A 21,699-nucleotide genomic window follows, 5' to 3' on the forward strand; every position below is an offset into this window, starting at 1 on the left:
ACCTTTTGGTGGATTGTTGTCAGAAAGAACAGCTTAGCCTCAATTATGCTGAAACAAGAACCATTATATTTAGCAGTCATTGTCTAGTTTTTTAAATGGACTTTATTAAATAACCCCAGATAAAAGCTTAGTTCATTCAGCTGCTTTTGGTACATTTACTGATAAGTCATCCTGGCAGGACCCGTGATGATGTAATTCTGCTTGGAAAGATATTCTCAGTAGGGTTCATGGTGAAGTTCTTTTGTGCTCAAAGTGACCAGTTGTTAATGGCAATATCCAGGAGAGTGGCAAAATGATTTCTTGCTGCTTTATGATACCAAATCCCGCGGTCTCCAAATACTTGGCCATATTCCTAAACAGGTTGAAACATTTTTTTGTTGTTGTTGTGTTAGTCAGGTTTTCATCGTTGTAACCAAAATATTTACACAAGTTAAAGGAGGAAAAGTTTATTTTGGCTCACGGTTTCAGAGGTGTCAATCTGTGGTTGACTGGCTCCGTCGCTTTGGATCTGAGGTGAGGTAGCACATCATGGTGGAATGGCAAGGTAGAGAAAGCTGCTCAGCTCATGGCAGCTGGGAAGCAGAGAGGGTTGAGAGAGGAAGGTGCGGGGAACGAGAAGCCCTCTTCCAGTGCTCCCCACTGTAACCTACCTCCTTCAACCAGTTCCCACCACCAAGAGTTTCCATCACCTCCCAGTCATCCACTCCTCTATGAGTGGATGCGTCCACTGATGAGGTTAGAACTGTCCTGATCCCATTATTTCCTGAAAGCTCCACCTCTGAACATTGGGGACCAAGACTTCAACTCCCCAGTCTGTGGAGGCACTTCCTATCCAAACCCTAACATTGTTCCTACCCCCAGGACCAGCACATCCAGTTTCTAGGTCATTTCTTTTAGATAAGAATGGAAGGTTAGCAACTAAATGGTTTTCCATAAGTCAGTGTCTGTTATAATTTGGATGTGGAATGTACCCCTAAGGCTTGTGCGTTAAAGCCTTGGACACCAGTGGTGGTGCTCTTGGAAGGTGGTGGAAATTTTAGGAGATGGAACCTACTTGGAGCAAGCAGGTCATTGGAGGTGTGCCTTTGAAGGGGTTATTTTGTCCCTGGCCCCTTTAGCATACTCTCTCTATATCACTGCTTCCTGGCTGCTATGAGATGAACAGTCCCCTCCTTCCCACTGTCCTGCTGCCATGATGTTCTGCCTCACCTCAGGCCCAAAGCAATGGAAACAGCTGACCATGGACTGAAATCTCTGAAACTGTGATCCAAAATAAACCTTTCCTCTTATAAGTTGATTTTCTCAGGTGTTATGTCACAGCAACAGAAAGCTGACTAATATAGTCTCCTTTATGTCTACTATCCATACTAGCATATGGATTCCTCTTTAATCAATGATACATGATGTCAGTCCTGCAGAGAATTTGAAAATTAAACTTTTCATACAGAATATTTAAGTTCAGTTGTTACTAAATGGCATCCATTTATTAGTTTCTTTCAGTCACTGAATTTAGTTATATCACTAGAAAGTCAATACCTGGATTGCATTATCTTGTGCTTTATATTGGGTTAGTATGAGAAGTGTCATTTGAAGAACCTTTTAGTATCTTATGCAAAGCAACACAAGAAAATCACATTTTATTAATTTATTTGATGTTCCTTATATAAAGAGTAATATGATAAATTCCGCCTAAGGGGCTGGCAGTGTAGCTCAATGGTAGAGCACTTGCCCAGAATGCATGAGGCCCTGCATTCCATTCCAGCACCACCAAAAACAGAACAAAGCAACATAAATTCCTTCTTGAAACCAGTACCAGAGAAATCTTAATCCCTTTACATGGCTCTGTATATTTTCCTTCTTTGAGCAGTGGGAACTATACACAATACCACACCTATTTTACTCTTTTTCCATGAATGCCAGTTAATTAATAATTTATTTTATCATTTAATATCTTTAGGTGTCCTAATATCTTAAATGCTTAATTGGTTTCTTATTCATTTTTTGGGGGTGGGGGTGTTCAAGGAATTGAATCTAGTGGCATTCTACCATTGAGCTACTCCCAGCCCCCAGACAGGATTTCACTAAATTTCTGAGGCTGACCTCAAAGTTGTGATCCTCCTGCCTCACCCTCCTGAGTTACTGGGATTTTAGGTGTATGTCATTGTGTCAGCTCTCATTCATCTTTTAAAAGTACATAGGACAGTTTTATAACTACCACAAGTCTTCTTGAATAAAAAAAGAAGAGGTCATCTACTCAAATTAACTTTCTCTGGAAACTCAGTCAAAATCAGCTCCCCATCCCCAGACCTCAGATCACTTTTTCTTATCAAAGCACTCTTCCTTCATTGCAACTATAACAATTTGTAATTATTACTTTTAATTAGTTTCCTTCTATATGTTTGTTCTTCTCCCTGGGCTCCAAGCTCCATGAAGACAGAAATCCTGTCTCTCTCTTAGTATACTACCTCTAGATGACTCTAGCATATAGTAAATCAACGAAAAAATTATCAACAAATTGTAACAAATCATAACAATCCTAGTATTATGAGTCACTAAAGTCTTATAGCATTATACTTCAAACTTGTAGAATTAATTGTTTGGTGACTTAAACTTCCAGCATTAACTTGTTGGAAAATTGAACTAGTACCTGATAATTCACATAACAATTCTTTGGCTCATTTGAAAGTTTTTCAAAAGGTTTTTGAAAATAGTCCTAGGTGTTTTTCAAAAAGTAATAATTAATCTAGATGAAAATGGGATATTGCAGAATTAAAGGAACCATCAGGATTCACAACCTAGTAAAATAATAATTAATGAGTACAGATGATGCAGCATAATACTTCTATCAAAAGTTACAGAAAGAGATAAGAAAATAGCTAAGATGAAACAAGAAATAAGTATTTAGACCCAGAAATCTTAATTTCTTCATGACTATGGGCAAGGCTTTCACAGACTTGCTTTTCTCCACTTCCAATTTTCCCTCTCTTGCTGTTTCCCTTAAATTTATATCCCTTTAGTCTCTTCTAATCTGTGACAATTTCTCTGTTCTTTGTCCCTATGGCCTTGAGATATTTGAAGAGTTTTTGTCAGATATTTTGTAGAAAATCTAAGTTTGGGTTTGTCCAGTATTTTCTAATGAAAGATTGAGGTTATAAATTCTGTGGCAGAATACAAAGGAAGTGATATACCCTTCTTGTCACATCACATTGGAGTACATGGCATCTACATGACTTCTTATCAGTGATGCTTAACCTTCATTGTTTGGCTATGGTGATGTGTTAATCAGCTTTCCATTACTGTAACAAAACATCTGACATAATCAACTTAAAAAGGGGAAGGGTTTATTCTGGCCTATGATTTTGGAGGTTTCAGTCCATAGTCAGTCGGCCTACTGATTTTGGGCCTGTGTCAAGGCAGCACATCATAGTGGGAGCATGTAGCAGAGGAAGCTACTTACCTTACAGGCAGGAAGCCAAAAAAAAAGAACAGAAGAGACTGAGGTCCCACAGTCTTCTTTGGGGGCACACACAATTATGTAAGGGCTCCCACTAGGCCTCACATCCACCACCTCCCACAGCTCACAGGCTGAGGACCAAGCTTCCATTGGTCTTTAGGGGTAGGATCCATACTGCATCAGGTGATGTTGGCCAGCCTTCTCTAGAATAAAGTTTCTCTCTCTCTTTCTTTCTTTCTTTCTTTCTTTCTTTCTTTCTTTCTTTCTTTCTTTCTTTCTTTCTTTCTTTCTTTCTTTCTTTCTTTCTCTTTCTTTCTTTCCTTCCTTTCTTTTATACTTGTTTGGTTATGTGTGAAATTTTCTTAAAATCAAGGGTTTAAAAGTTGTTTTATGTAGTTTCCAAACTTACAGTATTCATGGAAGTTATCCTTTTGTTAAAATTTTGAATTTTATTGACTAAGGCCCAAGTACATTGTTTGTATGTTACTGATCTTTTGAAATTTATTGAAGTTTTTTGTGATCTAATTCATGATCTATTTTTGTAAATATTCCAAGTGTGCTGCTTGAAAAAAAATCTGTTTTTGCCCATGGCTTAATTTCCACATCTATGAAATAGGAAGAACCAAAAATATCCAACTCCTTTTATTTTTTTGAAGGTTGCGAAACCAAGGATCAAATTGAAAGACAGAAAAAAATACATTTGTTCTTTTTGACTCTTTTGAGAGCTCACAATGGGTATATCTTGACACAAATAAACATAATAGGGGAGTAAAAGTAAGTATCTGTCCTTCCTGAAAGTGGGTTCATTAGTGCTGGATAACAGGTGCTTAATCCTCTGTGGGGGCACAGTTCCAGCCTACATAGAGGGACTGGCCAGAGTCGGGGAAGTAACCACCTATGATAGCGACTCTGGTCTGTGGTTCTTTAGAGACCTACTGGATGGGGATATTTATATAACTGAAGCTAAACCTTTGGTGTGTGGCTGAGAGGATCACAATGTGCTGAGGTGGAGTGGGGTCCTACAGCAGGCTGGTGGGTGGCCAGTCACTCAGAGAGCCAGGCTAGTTGCTTAGGGGGCAGTGTGGACACTCACCCAGAGGTAGAGGAAATTGATGATTAAATCATCTTAGGGATTTAATTCAGGGTCAAATGACCAGTCCTTACCATAAGGATACCATGACCCTCAACTATAGCCCTAACTTTTTTATGCTCTCTTGCCCTCTTTTCTTCTCTTCCTTGAACCCTCACAGAACTTACTGTTTTCTCCCCACCTCCTCCTGGACATGACCATCAGTGCTCAGCTCCTAGTTTCAAGGAGATCTCAAGCTTTTCTAAACACCATGAATCACCAAGAAATATCTAAAACGTCACAAGGGTATTTATTGTGCTATTTTTCCAATTTTTCTATTTGTTTGAAAACTGTCAACGTTTATAGTTGGAAAAAATGCATTTGTTTTTCTACTCCAAAAGGTTAGTAATCCTTAGCTAGTGGTAATCCTACAAGAGGTCTCTAGTGTATCTGGATGAAGACAAAGAATGTTGTTAATACTTGTTCACATATAGAAAAGGAAAAGACAATAATTTAGAGCAACAGGATGACTTGCCAACTATATTTTAGGCTTTGATTAGAACAACAGTCCCTGCACTATACAGGGCTGTGGGTGTACTGGAAAGAGCCTGAAATCAGAGGGATGTGATTAGAATTCAGGTTTTGCTTTCTATTGGCTGGGAGGTTTTGGCTGAGGCAACTGACATTTCTGATTCCAGTCTGTACATATGTAGAATATGCTACAAATAATACCGCCTTTGTAAAAGTATTTTCACATTGTATACTATACTATTGTATAGCATAGTAACACTGTAAACTGGATACAATTACTAAAAGGTTTCAAAGAGGAGGTTTAGAATTGCTCTCCACTGATTTGCTTACACAGATATTGGCATCTTTCACCTGAGGTGTTGGTTGTGAAAATGTATGTAAAAATAACCTTTGCAATTTTTTTTCCTGTTGTTGTCAACCGATTTTCAGCAGAGTGGCATTTTCTGTATATATCATCCAATTAATTTTTGAAATGAACGAATTTATTGATCAGCCACCTTATTTCATAAAGGAATTTGAGGAAGAACACTCAAATTGACTTCCTGTATCTCTTTATATTTGGGCCATGCTTTTTGTCTTGCTTTCCAAATTAAAAATGTGTTGGACGCAGATTGGTCCTCAGCATCAACACCTCCTCTTTTTAGTACACCTCTCTGTTTCCAAGCTGGAAAGCATTTGCACCAGACATCCCGGTCGCTTTTGTTCTGCATGTGAATTGGCTTCATCAATTGTTTGCAGCAGAGTAAGGTTTGCAGGTGCTGTTCTGATGCTGCTGGAAAATATATACAACCGTGGACAGCATAGTTTTTCTGCAGCAGTGGTCCAATGTTCATTTAATTGCTCAGTCCCTGTTGACAGGAGGTAGGGGAGAAGGAATGACAACTTCCAGAGTCCGTCTTCCGATTGTGGTCAACGAGCTGGTTTGGCAGTGTTGGTCTGCGGAGTCCTCCTTCGATGCTCACCCCTTTTCCAGCCTTTCCAGCGATTCTGAGTATCTCTGACTCCCTTTCGGTCTAGAGCACCTAACTGATTGCTGCCACGGAATCCAGATTGACTTGTCAACTGTGGGCAGAAACCCTTCTGATGTCAAGAAATGACCTTGCATTTTAGTGGTGAGAAACAGCCTCTAAGTGAATAAGTTTAAAAAAAGTTTTAATTAAGCAGTGATATATGTTAATAAAACTGGAAAGGAGATGCGCGCAGATGAATGCGGGCGTGTTGCCCATTTAAACGCAGTGGTCAAGGAAGACGTTGCTGCTAACGTGACTTTTGACCTGCCTATCATGTCAATTGTGTGCAAGGCTCGGATGGAGTTACTGGGTTAAGATGCAGGAATCCATTTACTCCTATATCTAAGTCGTTTTCCATTTTCAGGCGGGCGTATTGTTTACCCACAGCAAACATGGCGGGAAAAACTTCATGCTGACCCTGCAGCCCTCAAAAAAGATGGCCACAGCACTTCCTGTGCTTGCCCTCAACAAAGATGGCGACAATGCTTCCTGTCTGGGGCTTTCGCCTTCAACAAAGATGGTGCTTATGGTACAGGTTTCCTAAGTCTGGATTCCGGTTGTAGTTTTTTTTTTTTTTTTTTTTTTTTTTTAAAGATACGTGTTTGCAGACGTAAGTAACAGGAATCCATTTTTTTTTTTTTCTTCGTATGTCCCGCGCTGTGGCGATGGGCCCTGGGTGGCTCTCTGGCCCTCCTAACTTGTTTGGGTTTTCTGAGCCGGGCCAGGGTTGGGGTGGCGGTGCCGGGCACCCGTTCTCCTCTCGGTCCGCTGTGAAGATCCTTCCGCGGTTCAAGTGGCCCCGAAAAATCTCTCACAGTTGTCCCTGTGTGTGACACAATCAAGGTTTCAGTGGCCGAGGCAGGGATGTTTTAAAACTTCCAAAAGAGCGTTCGCAGACATACGGACACGCTCCCCGGTCTCACCTGCCCGCCCACCCTACTTGACCGGGAGCCCAGGGGGCGCGGGGCCCCTGCGACCCGAGGCGACCCGAGCCGACCCGAGCCGGCCGCCTCCTCCCCGCCACTTAGGCTTGGTTGCCACCGCCCAGCCGCCCCAGTCACCGTCGACCTTCAAATCCTGGGTGGCTTCCGACCAGTGCCGGCATGTGGGCCTTTTTTTTTTTTTTTTTTTTTTTTTAATTTAAGGAAAAGAACTCACTGAATTCCCCGTGCTTGTGTGGCCAGGGCAGTGTTGTGATAGAGATTCGGAATTCCTAGGAGGGTAGGAGAGGTGGCTCTGTGAGGTTTATTGTAGAGCGAACACACGCATTAAATATATTTCTTGTAGGTGACGATGGTGGAAAGGCTTTTACTCTTAGTGAAAAAGATCCTTAAACTCATTGCTACCTCTGGTTTCAGTCTTCCAGTCCGTTGCTTCTCAGTTTCTGCAAATGTCCGTGGTCATTTTTGGAAATTGGCAGTGGTGGTGGCGGGTTATCTCTGATGAAGGCACTGTTAGGAGAAAAGCCACCATTTCTTTTGTAAAATGTTAAGATTAAATGCTGCTCTGTAATCTTCGCATAAACATTGCTTTTCAAGCAAAATCTCTGGCCTGCTTTTTTGTCGAATCTCCTTATTGAAGGACGACCTCATTATGTAAAAAGCAGAAACAGAAAAGATGATTCATCTCCACTGTTGTTCACTGTGTTGGGACACATCTGGAGTTAACTTGGCTTGATTCAACAGTAGTAAACACCATGGCCTGATACTCGGCTAAGTTTCAAAAACCTGCCCGACCTTGAGGTGTGTCCGCTGCAGCACCGCTACCTTTAGGAGTGCATCAGCATTCCTATCATCTGAGCTATGATTTTTGTCTCTTTCCAGGGAGAAATGGAGGCCAGAGACAAGCAAGTGCTCCGCTCTCTTCGCCTGGAGCTGGGTGCAGAGGTATTAGTGGAGGGACTGGTTCTTCAGTATCTTTACCAGGAAGGAATCTTGACAGAAAACCATGTTCAAGAAATCAAAGCTCAAGCCACTGGCCTCCGGAAAACAATGCTGCTGCTGGATATCCTTCCCTCCAGGGGTCCAAAAGCTTTTGATACCTTCCTAGATTCCCTGCAGGAGTTTCCCTGGGTGAGGGAGAAGCTGGAGAAGGCAAGGGAAGAAGCCATCATTGAGCTCCCTGCAGGTAGGCCTCAAATGGAGCACTTCAAACCAGCTCTGAAATTGTTGGCACTGCGCCCTTTGGATTGGAAGTTGATGTGGGCAGGGGTCAGGGGTTCATGCAAGTGGGTAAGGAGTTTGGATGGAAGGAACCTGGTGTTTGGAGGAAGAGGGTGAGGAGGTGGCATTAGGAAATGCAGGAAAGGAAGGAAGAATGAGCCATGACAGAGGTTGAGGAGGGAGCTGAGTGCATTTAGAAATGCTTCCAGGGAATCTTGGCAAGTCACTTGGGAGGCATGTTCTCATCAGAGAGCCAGGTCATATCTCAGCCCTTGGCATCAGGAGCCATTTGGAAAGTGCAGATGGGAAAGCAGGCTTTGGCCTGCTGATAACTAATTTGTGGGGTGCCAGAGCTGCCAGCTGGAAAAGGTCAGATTCGTGGAGGAGGAGACAGCCTCTAGGAAGGCAGCCCTGCACCTGTCCCCTGGGCTAGCCTACAAGGCCAAAGGGGATTGTTTTGAAGACTGACTTTGTTTTTAAAGGCTAATGGTTTAAAGTGTCCTTCTGGGTTCGACTTTGTTCAGATACCTGTAGTATTTAAATTTGTTAGGGCAGTAGTTTGGGGAGGGTGGCATTTTGATTTTAAGAATTGAAAGCAGTAGAAAAGAAACAGTTCTGGTGTTGTTGGCCTAGCTGTGGCAGGGAGATGCGATGTGAAACATTTGTTCCTTTTTAACGTCTCTCATGACTGCTACCTTTTACAAAGATAGAGGAACAGAGAAATGAACAATTAAAAATGATAATTATTTTTCAGTACTGGGGATTGAACCCAGGACAGTGTGTATGCCAGGCGAGCACTCTACCACAGAATTGCATGCCCAGCCCAGGCTGACCCTGAGCTTGGGATCCTCCAGCTATAAGTCTCTTGAATAGCTGGGATTACAGGCATGAGGCAAAAAGAATAAAATTTAAGAAGAGAATTGAAAGTTGACTTGCAAATTTTTGAAAGAAAATTAAATGAATCTGAAGAAGTGAAAATGGGGTCATGCTTCTATTAATGATGTGCAGCAAAACAAAATGGTCTTATAATTGTGTTTTGATAGTGAAAGGCTTTCGGTGTGCCTGTTTTGTTGTTTGCAACTATGTGCTGCCAGGAGGAACCTCTAAGTCAAATACCAGGAAAGCACCAATAATTTTTTAACATCTTCTCCATCCTACGTAATGTGTTCTGCTTTCAGTAAATTAGTAGAAGTACCTTAAACACTTAGCTTGGTTTTAATTTCGTAAGGACAATCCAAGCTGAGTTACAGATTTTTCTCAGCAGGGTTAACAGATCAACATCCTCTGGAGTTTCTGTGACAATTAAAACTACTCCAAGGCAGTGGTCTCCACACTTTGTTGTTGCTGGTTTTTTTTTTTTTTACATATTTTTTTTAGTCGTTGAAGGACCTTTATTTTATTTACTTCTATGTGGTGCTGAGAATGAGCACCAGTGCCTCTTACGTGCCAGGCAAGTGCTGAGCCACAATCCCAGCCACGTTACTGGTTTTTAAATATGAGTATAACTGGTTTAAAAAAATGCTACTAATATGAGACCACTTTTATTGCTTTTACTTTTATTATATCATCTTTTGAAAGATTTTTTTGCAGACTACATTGTATTAAATAATCATAATTCTTCTTTTTTTCATTAATGTCTGAATATTTGACCAGCATGAGATAACCAGTTAGGAGAACTGGTAAATCTCAGTGGAAAAACAAAAATACTTTTATTCCTAACCCTGGCCAAATTACATGTAAATGTATGGTTTAGGTTTTTTGAAATACTGAGAATGGCTGGCCTTTGAGGACCACTGAAGTTCTCAGCTTGGGTTGTCCTTACCAAAGTCAATGCTCTAGCCGTCTGAACAAATCCAAGCCAAAGTGTCCAAGACATTTCTATTAATTTACTGAAAGCAGAACACATAACATAGGATCGGGGAGTGTTAAAAAATTATTGGTGCTTTCCTGGTATTTGATTTAGAGGTTCCTCCTGGCAGCACATAGTTGGAAACAGCAGAACAGGCGAACTGAAGGCCTTTCACTATCAAAACACTTAATTATATGATCATTATGGGTGACGTAAACAGTACTGCTGCACCTCTTTCATGGAAGGGTGACCCTGTTTCCTCAGATTCATTCAGACAGCAAAAAACAGTGAAGACAGTTTTTACCACATGAAAGTTACAGAGGAACATAGGGAAAAATAGGTTTTGGAAATCAAGCAAAATGAAGCAGCATATAGTGGTAAAAACTGTGCACATCTGTGTTGAAGTTTAGAAAAATAAGTTTTCCCCAAAGTTTGTTAATTCTGTAGAAGGGGTCAGATAGAAAGCTAGTTTGGCTCAGGAACAAACTATTTGCAATTGTTTTCCTTTTTATTGAGTAACACTGCCTCTGAAAAAAAGATTCCAAAGCAGAGGTTTGATTTATGCACAATGACAGTTACATATATTCATTTTTAAATAGTTGCTTTTATTAAATGTCGACTATTTAAAATAATATTATAAAATATAAGTAAGATTTGAAGAATAAGGTAAAGTGAACACCTTTCCCTCATCACTCAGTTAAAGAGTCACGTGACAATTGGTTTCAAGATCCCTGGCACTCCTTTCCAGTCTCCTCCTTCCCAACCCTCACTCATGGATAAACCCTGAATTTGGGGTTTGTCGTTCATTCTCTTCCTCACTTTGTAATTTTCCATATCATAGAAGTCACTTTTAAAATCCACATGTTGTTGAAAATATAGTGTGCCCTGGGTTCTAGTGGTAAATGTGTGTATGTGTATGACATATAGAGAGAGATGTAGAGACATACAATGTATGGGCGGGAAGGGATGGAAAAAATGATATATTTTAAAGGAGTGAATAGTTAATAGCCTTCTTGCTTGACACATTAAAATATATTTCAGTGTTTAATTTCATGGCAATATTTTAATTCTTAAGTTGAAATTTAATGAATTGGAAACGTAGGTATTTTTTTTTTTTAACTGCTTATTTGTTTAAAATTCTGAATGAGTATCAAAGATGAGATGCCTTCTAATTTAATGTCTCTGGAAAAAAGCAGATAAACCCAGAAGCCTATTTCCTAGGATCCCGGTGCTTCTCCAGCATTGTTAGAGTGATTTAAAAAGTTTTACAGTAGGCCACTTAAATTGTTGCAATGGCATCTTTGATCTTTGAGGAACTGGACTGTGGGGAAATGTGGTGCTTCTATCTGAACGTGTATGCGTCTGCCTCTTCTTACCTTTCACTCATTTTGGTTGTAATAATTAATTTATTTGTATGGATTTGGTAGCCTTCTCTTCAGAGACCTTGAGAATAAATGAGAATGAGTGGTCTTCTCTTTAGACAAGAGATTGATCCTTCTTTAAGAATAAACCGGTTTTAAGTTTTCTTATGTTCTTCTAGCAGATTCTTGGTTTTCCCTTTATTTGTTTGTTTAATTTTTATGTTTCATTTGTCAGTTTTGAACTGACTTAGAGATTTTTTTGGAATGGATGTCGGTAATCCTGGTTAGCTGCTTATTTGTGTGCTAGATGTAATTTTTTAGTGAATTGAATTGTATCTTGTTCTCCTTTTATTCTCCCCTCCAGCAAAACTTAAAACATATAAACAAAAACCCAACAAAAAACTAAAACCTTTTAATTCATTTAGATGCTGCCTATGTCTCCCAACCTCTATTTAAAAAAAAAAAAAAAAAGGCTAAGACATAAATGGAGGATTTTTTTTTTCTGCCCTATAAGGACTCTTACCTTTTAAAAGGGGAATTCTGACGATAAAATGACTTAATCTGTGTTGGCACTGTGGAAGGAACACTTTACAGCATGTCCCTTTCCGACCAAGGTCACATACTAGACATTAGATCAGCTGGACATCCTCTCCGGGCTCCTGTCCTATCATTTGAGGAGATGGGGACAGTGCGGTATGTGGTGAAGGCAGCCTGCACCTGCCTGGCTTCCCACTCCCCTGTGGGTCCATCCGTGCTGACCACTCACTGCAGTGCCTGAGCCGATCTGAGTCTGGAAAGGAGGTTTATCTGCAACCCCAGCCGCACTGTCTGGTGAGCCAGCCTAAGGCACGGCAGAGGGCCATGGGTCCCTGTTTTCCCCAGGTTGGCCCTGGCTGTGGGACTGGGTCTCTGCCAAGATTCCCTCTTACAGTCTGCCTGGTAACCCTGCCTTTTACCCCAGTCCTCCCTGAGACTTGGGAGTTTGTTTTTGTTTTCAGTTTTTCTCTCCCCCTCTCTCCATTCTTGCTTCCTGTATTCTTAGCCACTGTCAAGAGTGAAGGGCAGATCTCTGGGACACAGTTCAGCGCCTCCTGTAATGAGCACCAGACACCTCAGCTCTTGAGCCTGCTGGAGTGGCTGTCCTGAGGCTGTCACTTGTTCAGCAGGTTTTCCCCAAGGATCCTATGCCCCAGACTGCCTGGCTGTCCTCACTGGCACAGAGTGTAGGGCTCTGGCTGGTCTATTTTCCTCCTGCCTGTGGGTCCAGGGCTCATCCTGTCCCTTTTGGAACTGTCCTTGAATGATCATGCTAAGCCACCTCAGCTGCCTCCTGAGATGCACTCTGGCTCTGAGGTATATGCTTGGAGGCTCAGCAGTTACTGAGCTCTCATAGCAGACTTATAGACATTAACAGGCTCATTAGAGAAATTCTAGCTTAGGATTCTTCTCGTAGGATCCTCCAGTCATGCCGCATAACTGAGCCTGCTCTGTGTAATTTCTGTGATCTCAGTTTATCTCCCTGTGGGCTCTCCAGGCTCTTCTCTGTGGCTGAGTAGTGCTTGCCCGTGGCATCGTGTGCACTAAGGGAGAACAGTAGATCAGTTTCTATGACCATGTACTAGATGCTAGGTGCCAGGGGTACAGCAGTAATCAAAGCAAAGTCCCTGCTCTCCTGGAGCTCTCTGGTTCTGAGAGAGAGGAAAAGAATGGGGACAAACAATAAGCAAATGAATCAATAACCTCTCTGGTGGTAATGAGTGCTGTGAAGAGTGTGTGTGGTTGTGAAGGTGGTCAGGGAGGCCTCTCTGATATGGGGTCACTGGGCAGAGCCCTGACTTCTGTGACAATGAACCACAAGGGCACAGGAACTCAAGTGGAAGCATGGGTGATTGTGCGGCTAGATAAGACACCTTCCTCTCAGAAATGAATCACATTCCACATCTGCATCGGCTCAGTCACCACTGTTTGTTGTCCTTCCCTTTGGACAGACATGACCTTGGCTGCTATTAAGATGGTTCCAGATGATTTGTGGACATGGGATTAAATAATACTTAATCACACAGTGGGAATGCATTTCCTTTTTACTTCTGTTATAGTCCTGGAAAGAATGATCAGAGGTTTTTTAAGCTTAAGGACTTCTATAGGCCGTAAATAATTAGCTAGGATTTAGTTGTATTGCTTTTTCTGGGGGGGTACGGAGGCAAGTATCAATTTTAGTGGGTTCCTTCCATTTGGGGTAAGTTCCATTAAAAATACATTATTTTTATTTTACCAATTAAGTCCTAAGTTTCCAATTCCATGACTATCTCAGTGAAATTGAGATAGATACATTAAAGTAGGTTGGAAATAATAATTTAGAGTTTACATATATCATTAGTTACTGCTACTATAATTATATTTTCCTATTATGCCAATATAATTTTGGATTGTATAATTATATCATATATTATGTACTATGTTTATGTTTTTAAAGGTGTTCCACAGCTGGGACAATGGGACAAAATGGGTTAATGAAGCACACATGAGTGAACAGGGCTGGTGTTTAGCCCAGTGGTAGAGCACTTGCCTGGCGTGTGCAAGTTCCTGGGTTTGAACCCCACTACTTCAAAAAAAAAAAAAAAAAAAAAAAAAGAGTTAAATAAAAATACTAAGAACATAATAGAAAGCCATGTGGCTCTGGCAGAGTGTGAAGGTGCTTTTCATGTGTTCCCAAGTGCACAGCGTGGCAGGACTGTGGGAGGAGCCGAAGCCTGGCTGGCTGGGGAGGGAGAGGGCCCTGCTCCGTTCAGAGGACTCAAGGCACTTTCAGTTTTGCCCAGGCGGTTTATACACTGTGACAGGAACTGGTTAAGCTTATTAGTAGAATTACCAAGTTTGTGAGTTTCTAAATGTTAAACACATGTATCTGCTGCTGTAACAGTCAGCAAGATGGAGCCAGAATCTGGTGTTATGGAATCTGGAAGCTGGGAGGGACTTACAGATCATCTAATTTTTCTCTGAGCAAACAGAGGCCTAGGAGATTAAGTCAACTTGCCCACGATCACACAGCTAGTTGATGTGATTTATTGCTGGGACTGGAATCCCAGCCTCCCAACTCTTGATTTAGGACTTTTCCTGCCTCGAAATCTTGGCTCCCCACTGGGTTTGAAATGGAATTGTATTATGCTGTAGTGTTAATAATTGAAAGAGGCTTTTCAAAAATCGTACTAATGTTTTCTTTTTTTATTTTAAGGGGAAAAATTTCAAGGACTTTTCGAGGTATACTGGGATGAGATTTTATTAAAATATCTTATTTTTATTAATACTAATTTTAGTCATTGAAAAATTATGATAGTTTTGTACTGCATCTTATCAGAAGATTTTTTCCCCCCTAGCTTCTGCAAGGCTGACATAAAGGAAGAGCAGAAGACTTTTATCGAGTATTTATGAGACTGATGAAATAATGCATCTGTTGGCAGCTAATTGCAGCTCTTTCTAGGAATAGCAAACCATGTGACAAGTCTTGCCCCAGCAGGGATGCCTCTATTTCACTTTTAAAAATGGATTTAATGTTCTTTTTGCTTAGAAAGTCTGACTGTGACTTTTTCTTCCCTCCTGTGGATGTATGGACCATTTGGCTACATCAATCACCCTGTTGACCTCAGGATTGATTAGCTCAGTCTTCCTGGCTGTGCACTGGAATCACCTGGGGAACTTTTTAAGAAGTACTGATGCCCAGACTCTGCTGTAGACCAGTTCATTACAAAATCTCTGAAAGTGGGGCCTGGACAATGGTAGCGCAGATACACGCACACACTTGTGTATGCAAACATAGGCACAGACACAGATGCCTCAGGGTGTTATTTTAAAGTACAGCCAGGGTTGAGAACCTTGGGATCTGATCAGCTGGCTAGGTAGGTGGCTCCTTACTCACTTACAACTCCCCAACCTCGGGCTTCCCAAAGCTGTGCTCTTAAAGAGTCGTTCTTATTTTCAGGTGTGAGGAGGTGGAAGGGTGGTAGAAATGGAGGCATAAGAGGATATTAGTTGGCAAATGTTTTTCCTCCTTGAATTTCTTGAACACTGTTGCTCAAGAATGTTCCAGAATCTTAGACCCATAACGTTGGTAGTGAAGACACTACCAACACTAAAATCCATTAGTGCTCTATGGGGGTATACTGGCTGGATGCACATAAGAACAAAATTGTAGGGTTTTGCATTAGCTGAAGAAATTGAATTGGGGGCATTATTTTCATTACCTGTTCACACTGTGTGGTAATTGCAAAATCCCCCAATACTTTGTGTTCTGTGAATCAAACTGCCCAAATGGAGACAGAACCCACTAATGAAGAATGAGTTGGATGCTGTTCTCAGATACAAAGTGAGCTGAAGGTGCCTTGAGGATAGAGGAGAGACAGAAGGCCACTGGTCAGAGTGCACCTGGCCCAGTCTCTCCTTCCACAGGGTGGTCAGAATGGCTATCTACCCAAGATTTTGTTTGTGATTAAAAATGCGTTTCAGGGCTGGAGACACAGCTCAGTTGGGAGAGTGGTTGCCTGACATATGCAAGGCCCTGGGTTCAATCCCCAGCACCACACACAAAAAAAAGAGTTGCAGTATTTTCTGTATCTCACCAAGAACTTCCGATGACATTGGTTAAGTAATCGTATTTAGTGGGGGCCTACTGTGTGCTAGGCACCCTTCTAAGTCCTTTGCACTTATTAATCCGTTTAATGAATAATAATAACTTGATGAGATTGGTGGTATTATTACCTTCATTAGATGAGAAAATGTAGACATAGAGATATTAAATATTTTGCTCAAGGAGTCACAGTGTAGTGGAACCAAATTTGGAATCCAGGCAGTTTGACTTCAAAGCCTACTCACTAATATCCTATAAAAGTATTTGCTCATAATTCACTTTTCTCCCCTTCTGAATTCTGATAACCTCAGGCTGCTCCAGAGTCCATCATTACTAGCCTTCCTTCTTCCTCCTGCCCCAGTCTTGCCCAGTTGCACACCTCAGGGGCTGTCTGCCTTTCTCTTTCCTGCCTGCTGTCCTCAGGTTCTTTCCTGCTAGGTGTCTCCCTCTCCCCCATCCCTCATTTGGCCCTTATTTTGGCCAGGGAGGGCAGGGTGTAATATAAGCCTGCCTGGGGTCAAGGGAAGAGTTTGCATTTCTCCCATCCCATCTGCTACCTTGAGAGTGAGAGAAGACTAAATCTGGGTTGTGATTAAGGGACTGTGAATTGGTCCCTCCAACAATGGATCAAGCTCTACTCTCGCAGTTCTTGAATCCTGCTGCCTAAAGCCCTCAGTTCAGCAGCCAGCTTTTCTGGTGCTGCTGTTTCAGTTTCAGTGTGAGCTCAGCAAGGTGGCGTCCCTTTCTTGGGTATGGTTCGTAGGGTAGGCCGCCGCAGCCAGCTGCAGGAAGGCCGGCTTGACTTAGTTTTAATGGGCAGCTGCGTTAGTTCGTCTTGTTCCTCAGTTTGGGCAGGAAGAAGTGCGTGTGGTTCTTTGGAGGGCACTTCCCCCAGGGAGGGAAAAGGAATCAGTTGTGTTTTTCCAAACAGTACATTTTAATTGAAAAAGCAGTGTAACGTCTAGAAGTTTGGGGCAGGATTTAGTCCCAGGCTTTATTTTGATAATGTTATAAAAGAAACCTTAACTCCTTGAGAGAAGTGCCAACTTGACAATTCCTGGAAATGTTCAGGTTCTGTTTACGCCTAGCGCCATGGCAGAGCGGTGGTAACACTGTTACCAAAATAACACTGCTGACATGTCACAAGTGGCTCTGAGGATGTAGGAATAAACAAACTCAGTTTCTCCCATACTCTCAGTATGCAGTGCTTCTGGGACCAAATGTGTGGGATCTCTCCCCACCCCAAGCAAGCCCTGCGGGGACACCAGCTGGCGTCCTCTAATTCGATTCAATTCTGACACCATCTAACTGGTGGTAGTATCTGATCCCTCGGTTGAGGCTGCTAAGTCTTCAAGACTGCCCCTGTTTTTAATGCCAGTCACAAGTTTGTTCCTCGGCTTCAAATTAGGGTCACCATTACTTCCTCCTTGGGTTCAATTCATTTGCTGGGGCTACTCATGGAACTCAGGGAAGCATGCTTGCCAGTTTATTATGTTAGGAAGAATAGGTGTAGGAGAAAAGGCATAGACATTCTAAGGATTTTAAGAGTTGTATATCAGGAAAGGGGGTGAAGACCAATATATATATTTTTGATATTGCAGTGGCAAGTGAGAAGCTTGTGATTTATTATTATTATTATTATTATTATTATTATTATTATTAGCAGTAGTATTATTATTATCAAATCCAGGGCCTTCTGCTTAATAGGCAAGTGCTCTACCACTAAGCTACACCTGAGTCCTGAAGGGCCTAAATATTAATCTCTAAAAGCATCTCTCAGTTCTACCATTTGTTGGAATGCTATAGAGGAGCAGAGTGATAATGGTTAGATTGTTACAGAGAATTACAGAGCAGGTGGACCATGTCTGCTGCGACTTGTCTTGTCACTGTTAACTATAGAAGGTTAGAGCTGGAAAGGATCTTAGGACCCTTCTTTATAGATGAGGAAAGGAAGGGATATAACCAAGTCTAACAGTGTGTGTATGGGTTCTTACTTCAAGCAGTAGTACTTTGTGCTAAAATAAACAAAAATAAAAATTTCTCTGAAATACACTGGATAGTTCCCAACTTTGAAGGAATGCTAAAATTGCAGGACTCCATAAGGGCAGGAATGAGGCAGCAAGGGGGAGTTAAGGCCACCGGGATGACCACCTCCTATTAAGTTCCTCCATTGTGCCCTCCCTCTGAATTCAAAGACTGTGAGCCAAGTTTGGTTCATAAGCCCTTCCCTCGGGATACCAGAATCCCTTGGAGTGGAGACAGGCAGGTCAAGTGGAAGAGGGGAAATTGTTTGAAGCTAGAGAAGCTTACTGTACTGTACACCTCCATTCCTTTAGGATTGAGCAGTCTCTTGCTCATGGGTCTGAAAAGAAATGACAACCCTTTAAAGAAGGAGGATATCTCTACATCTTAATGTGGCACGGTCCTGATTGAAGACAGAAGCAGGCAGAGAAAACACAGGAAAGCAGGTTTTGGAGCAAGCTAGGTCCTCATAAACCTTTTCAAAATCAGAATGTTTTGGAGAAGAAGAGTGGATTGAAAATAGAGTTGATATAGAGAGGAGGTTAGAAAGAATATGGATTAGGTACTGGTCTAAGTGAAACACACACTTATTTAAGATATGGAAACTCACTCTATCCTTATGATAACTCTTGGAGGTAGATACTATTATCTTCATTTGTGTTTTACAGATGAATAGACTAAGATGTTGATAAATTGTCTAAATTCACACACTGAGGCAGTAACAGAGCTGGGCTTTTTTGCTAGTCTCTTATCTCTACCTCCAAGATCTGTTCCTGGTTATAACTAGGTCGCATGTCTTAGATTATCTGACTTCGGCTAGCACAGCTTCCTCATTTTCTGACCCATTTCTTGCCTTGGGTCTCACATGTAGCAAAATTGTGTGTATGGCAGCACGTCTGTCTCACTCTCTTTTTTAACAGTTTGCCAAATGAGAGATTTAAGAAAATTACTTAAAAGACTTAGACTTAAAAGACTTTTCTAAGAAATGTGATTTAACAAAACAGAGACTTTGAATAAACTGACCTGGAAATGTTTTGTTTGTTTAGTTTTTAAACATAGCTCTTCCCTTTCAATCTCTTGTTTTTTTTTTTTTTTAATTAATTAATTTATTTTTTATTAGTCATATATTGATGCTATGGGCAAATGTGCCTTTTCAGGCCTTTGTGTTTGAGCCTTTTTATTTCTTCATTGTGGCTAACTGCTTTGGTTAGGACTTTTAGTGCTATGTTGAATGAAAGTGGCGAGAGAGGGCCTCCTTGTCTTGGTCTTGATGGTAGAAGAAAAGCTTTTAACTTTTCATTGTTGAGTATGATGTTAGCTGTGGGTTTGTCATATATGACTCTTATTATATCGAGGTGCATTCTTTCTATTCCTAATACGTTGATTTGTTGTCATGAAAAGTTGAATTTTGTCAAGTTCTTTCACTGCCATCTTTGAAACAATCATCGGACTTTTGCTCTTTGTTCTGTGTGGTGTAACATTTATTGATTGGCATATGTTGAACCATCTTTGCATTCCCTTAATCATGGTGAATGATCCTTTTAATGTGTTGTTGATATTGGTTTAATAGTATTTATGATTTCTGCATTTATGTTTATCAGGGATATTGGCCTAACTTTTTTCTTACCTCTTCAATAAATGACATTGGGACAAATTAAAATCACAGTGGCGTATTACCTCATACCTATTAGGATGACTGTTATCAAAAAGTTAAAAGGCAAATATTGGCAAGAATATGAGAAAAGAGAACTCTTGTTATACTGTTAGTGGGAATGTAAATTAATCAATCATTATAGAGAACAATATGGAAATCCCTCAGAAAATTAAAACTAGAACTACGATACAACCCAGCAGTTCCACTACTAGTTAAATATGCCAAGAAAATCAGTATGTCAAAGAGATACCTGTACTCTCATGTTCATTGCAGCATTATTCACAATAATCAAGATATGGAATCAACCTGAGTGTCCATTAGGAAATGAATGGATAAAGGAAATATGGTAGATATATACAATGGAATATTATTCAGCCTTTAAAAAGGAAATTATATCCTTTTAAACATTTTTTAAAAAAATTTTTGTTACCAGGGATTGAACCCAGGTGCACTTAACCACTGAGCCACATCTCAGTCCTTTTGTTATTTTGAGACAGGGTCTTGCTAAGTTGCTTAGGGCCTTGCTGAGTTGCTGAGACTGGCTTTAAACTTGTGATCCTCCTACCTCAGCTTCCCAAGCTACTGGGATTACAGGCTAGGAAATTCTATAATTTATGAGAAGTTGCATGAACCTAGAGGATATTATGCTAAGTAAAATAAGCCAGATACAGAAAGACAAATAACTCACAATCTCATGTATATGTGGAATCTAATCAAGTTAAAACCTTAGAAGGAGAGAATAGAATGGTGGTTACTAGGGTCTGGGGGAGAGGTGGTTGGGAAGCTGTTGCTCAAAGAATAAAAAAGTTGGAGGGAAAGGTTCAAGAGGTTAGTTGTGCGACCTAGTGACTATAATCAATAAGGTATTACATTCTCGAAAAATCACTGAAGGTAAATTTTAAGTGTCCTAACCACAAAAAATGATAAGCATACGAGGTAATACATTTGTTAATTATCTCAGTTTAACCCCTCCACAGTGTGAATATGCTACGGTCTGAATGTTTCCCAAAATCCGTGTATTAAAACTTAATCCACAGTCTGGTGGTACTAAGTAGTGGGGCCTTTGGGGACACGATCGAGAGAACTAGCTTAGGGTGTTTTGCCCTTCACTCTGTGTCATGTGAGGATACGCTGTTGGCCCTTCTGCCATGAGAAGATGCAGCAAGAAGGCTCTCACCAGACTCCCAATGCTGGCACTCTTAACCTTGATTTTCCAGCCTCTGGAACTGTGAGGAGCGAATTTCTCTCATTTAACTATGGGCATTGGCACACGCCTGTAATCCCAGCAATTTGGGAGACTGAGGCAGGAGGATTACAAATTCAAGGTCAGCCTCCACAATTTAGTGAGACCCTGTCTCAAAACAGAAAATAAAAAGGGCCAGGGATGTGGCTCAGTGGTAAAGTGCCCCTACATTCAATCCCCAGTATTGCCAAAAAATTTTTAAAAAATAAAACAATTAAATTCTATTGTAAATTATCCAATCTGTGGCATTTTGTCATAGAGACATAAACAGACTAAGATAGTATACTTATGTCAAAACATCATGTTATATATAATAAATATATGAATGTTTATTTTTCCATTAATATAAAATTTTAAAAGCTGATCACTGTTTCTAATAAATTAATAGTGAAATATAACAGGAATATTTTGAGTTGAGTTTTTCTTGTTTTTGTTCTTGAAATCTCAAAGCATGAGTTTTAACTGCAGGGAAAGAAAAATATCTTTTCCTCAGTCATCCTAGCTTCGCGGCTGAAGCCCCTGGAATAAAAGGTAGACAAGAGAAAAGCAGAGAACTGAATCTGCTCTAAGTTTCTAGGACACGGAAGCCTTTGGAAAGAAATGAAGACCTGAAGAAATAAACATGTATATCTTTGTGCTGGGCGTGATGACTATGGACAGTTGCGTGAAGCATGATGGGACGCAGTAGGATTTGACAGTCATGAGCAAGTCCTGTTCTCTCTC

General features: G+C 40.9%; 1 protein-coding gene across 3 annotated transcripts in view; it reads left to right on the top strand.

The window, feature by feature from the left end:
- Positions 1-21,699, top strand: part of CRADD (CARD and death domain containing adaptor protein) — a 249,886-nt gene that overhangs the window by 80,599 nt on the left and 147,588 nt on the right. The window contains exons 1-2 of one of the 3 annotated variants that reach the window (XM_079142828.1): positions 6,478-6,674; positions 7,888-8,191. In XM_079142828.1, the coding sequence (XP_078998954.1) occupies positions 7,894-8,191 (298 nt within the window). In that variant the 5' untranslated portion in view covers positions 6,478-6,674; positions 7,888-7,893. Of the gene's footprint in view, positions 1-6,477; positions 6,675-7,279; positions 7,807-7,887; positions 8,192-21,699 lie in introns of those variants that run through there. The other 2 variants (XM_079142830.1, XM_079142829.1) reach the window with 2 other exon arrangements.

This window comes from Sciurus vulgaris, assembly GCF_902686455.1.
Source record: "Sciurus vulgaris genome assembly, chromosome: 5".
Taxonomy (NCBI): domain Eukaryota; kingdom Metazoa; phylum Chordata; class Mammalia; order Rodentia; family Sciuridae; genus Sciurus; species Sciurus vulgaris.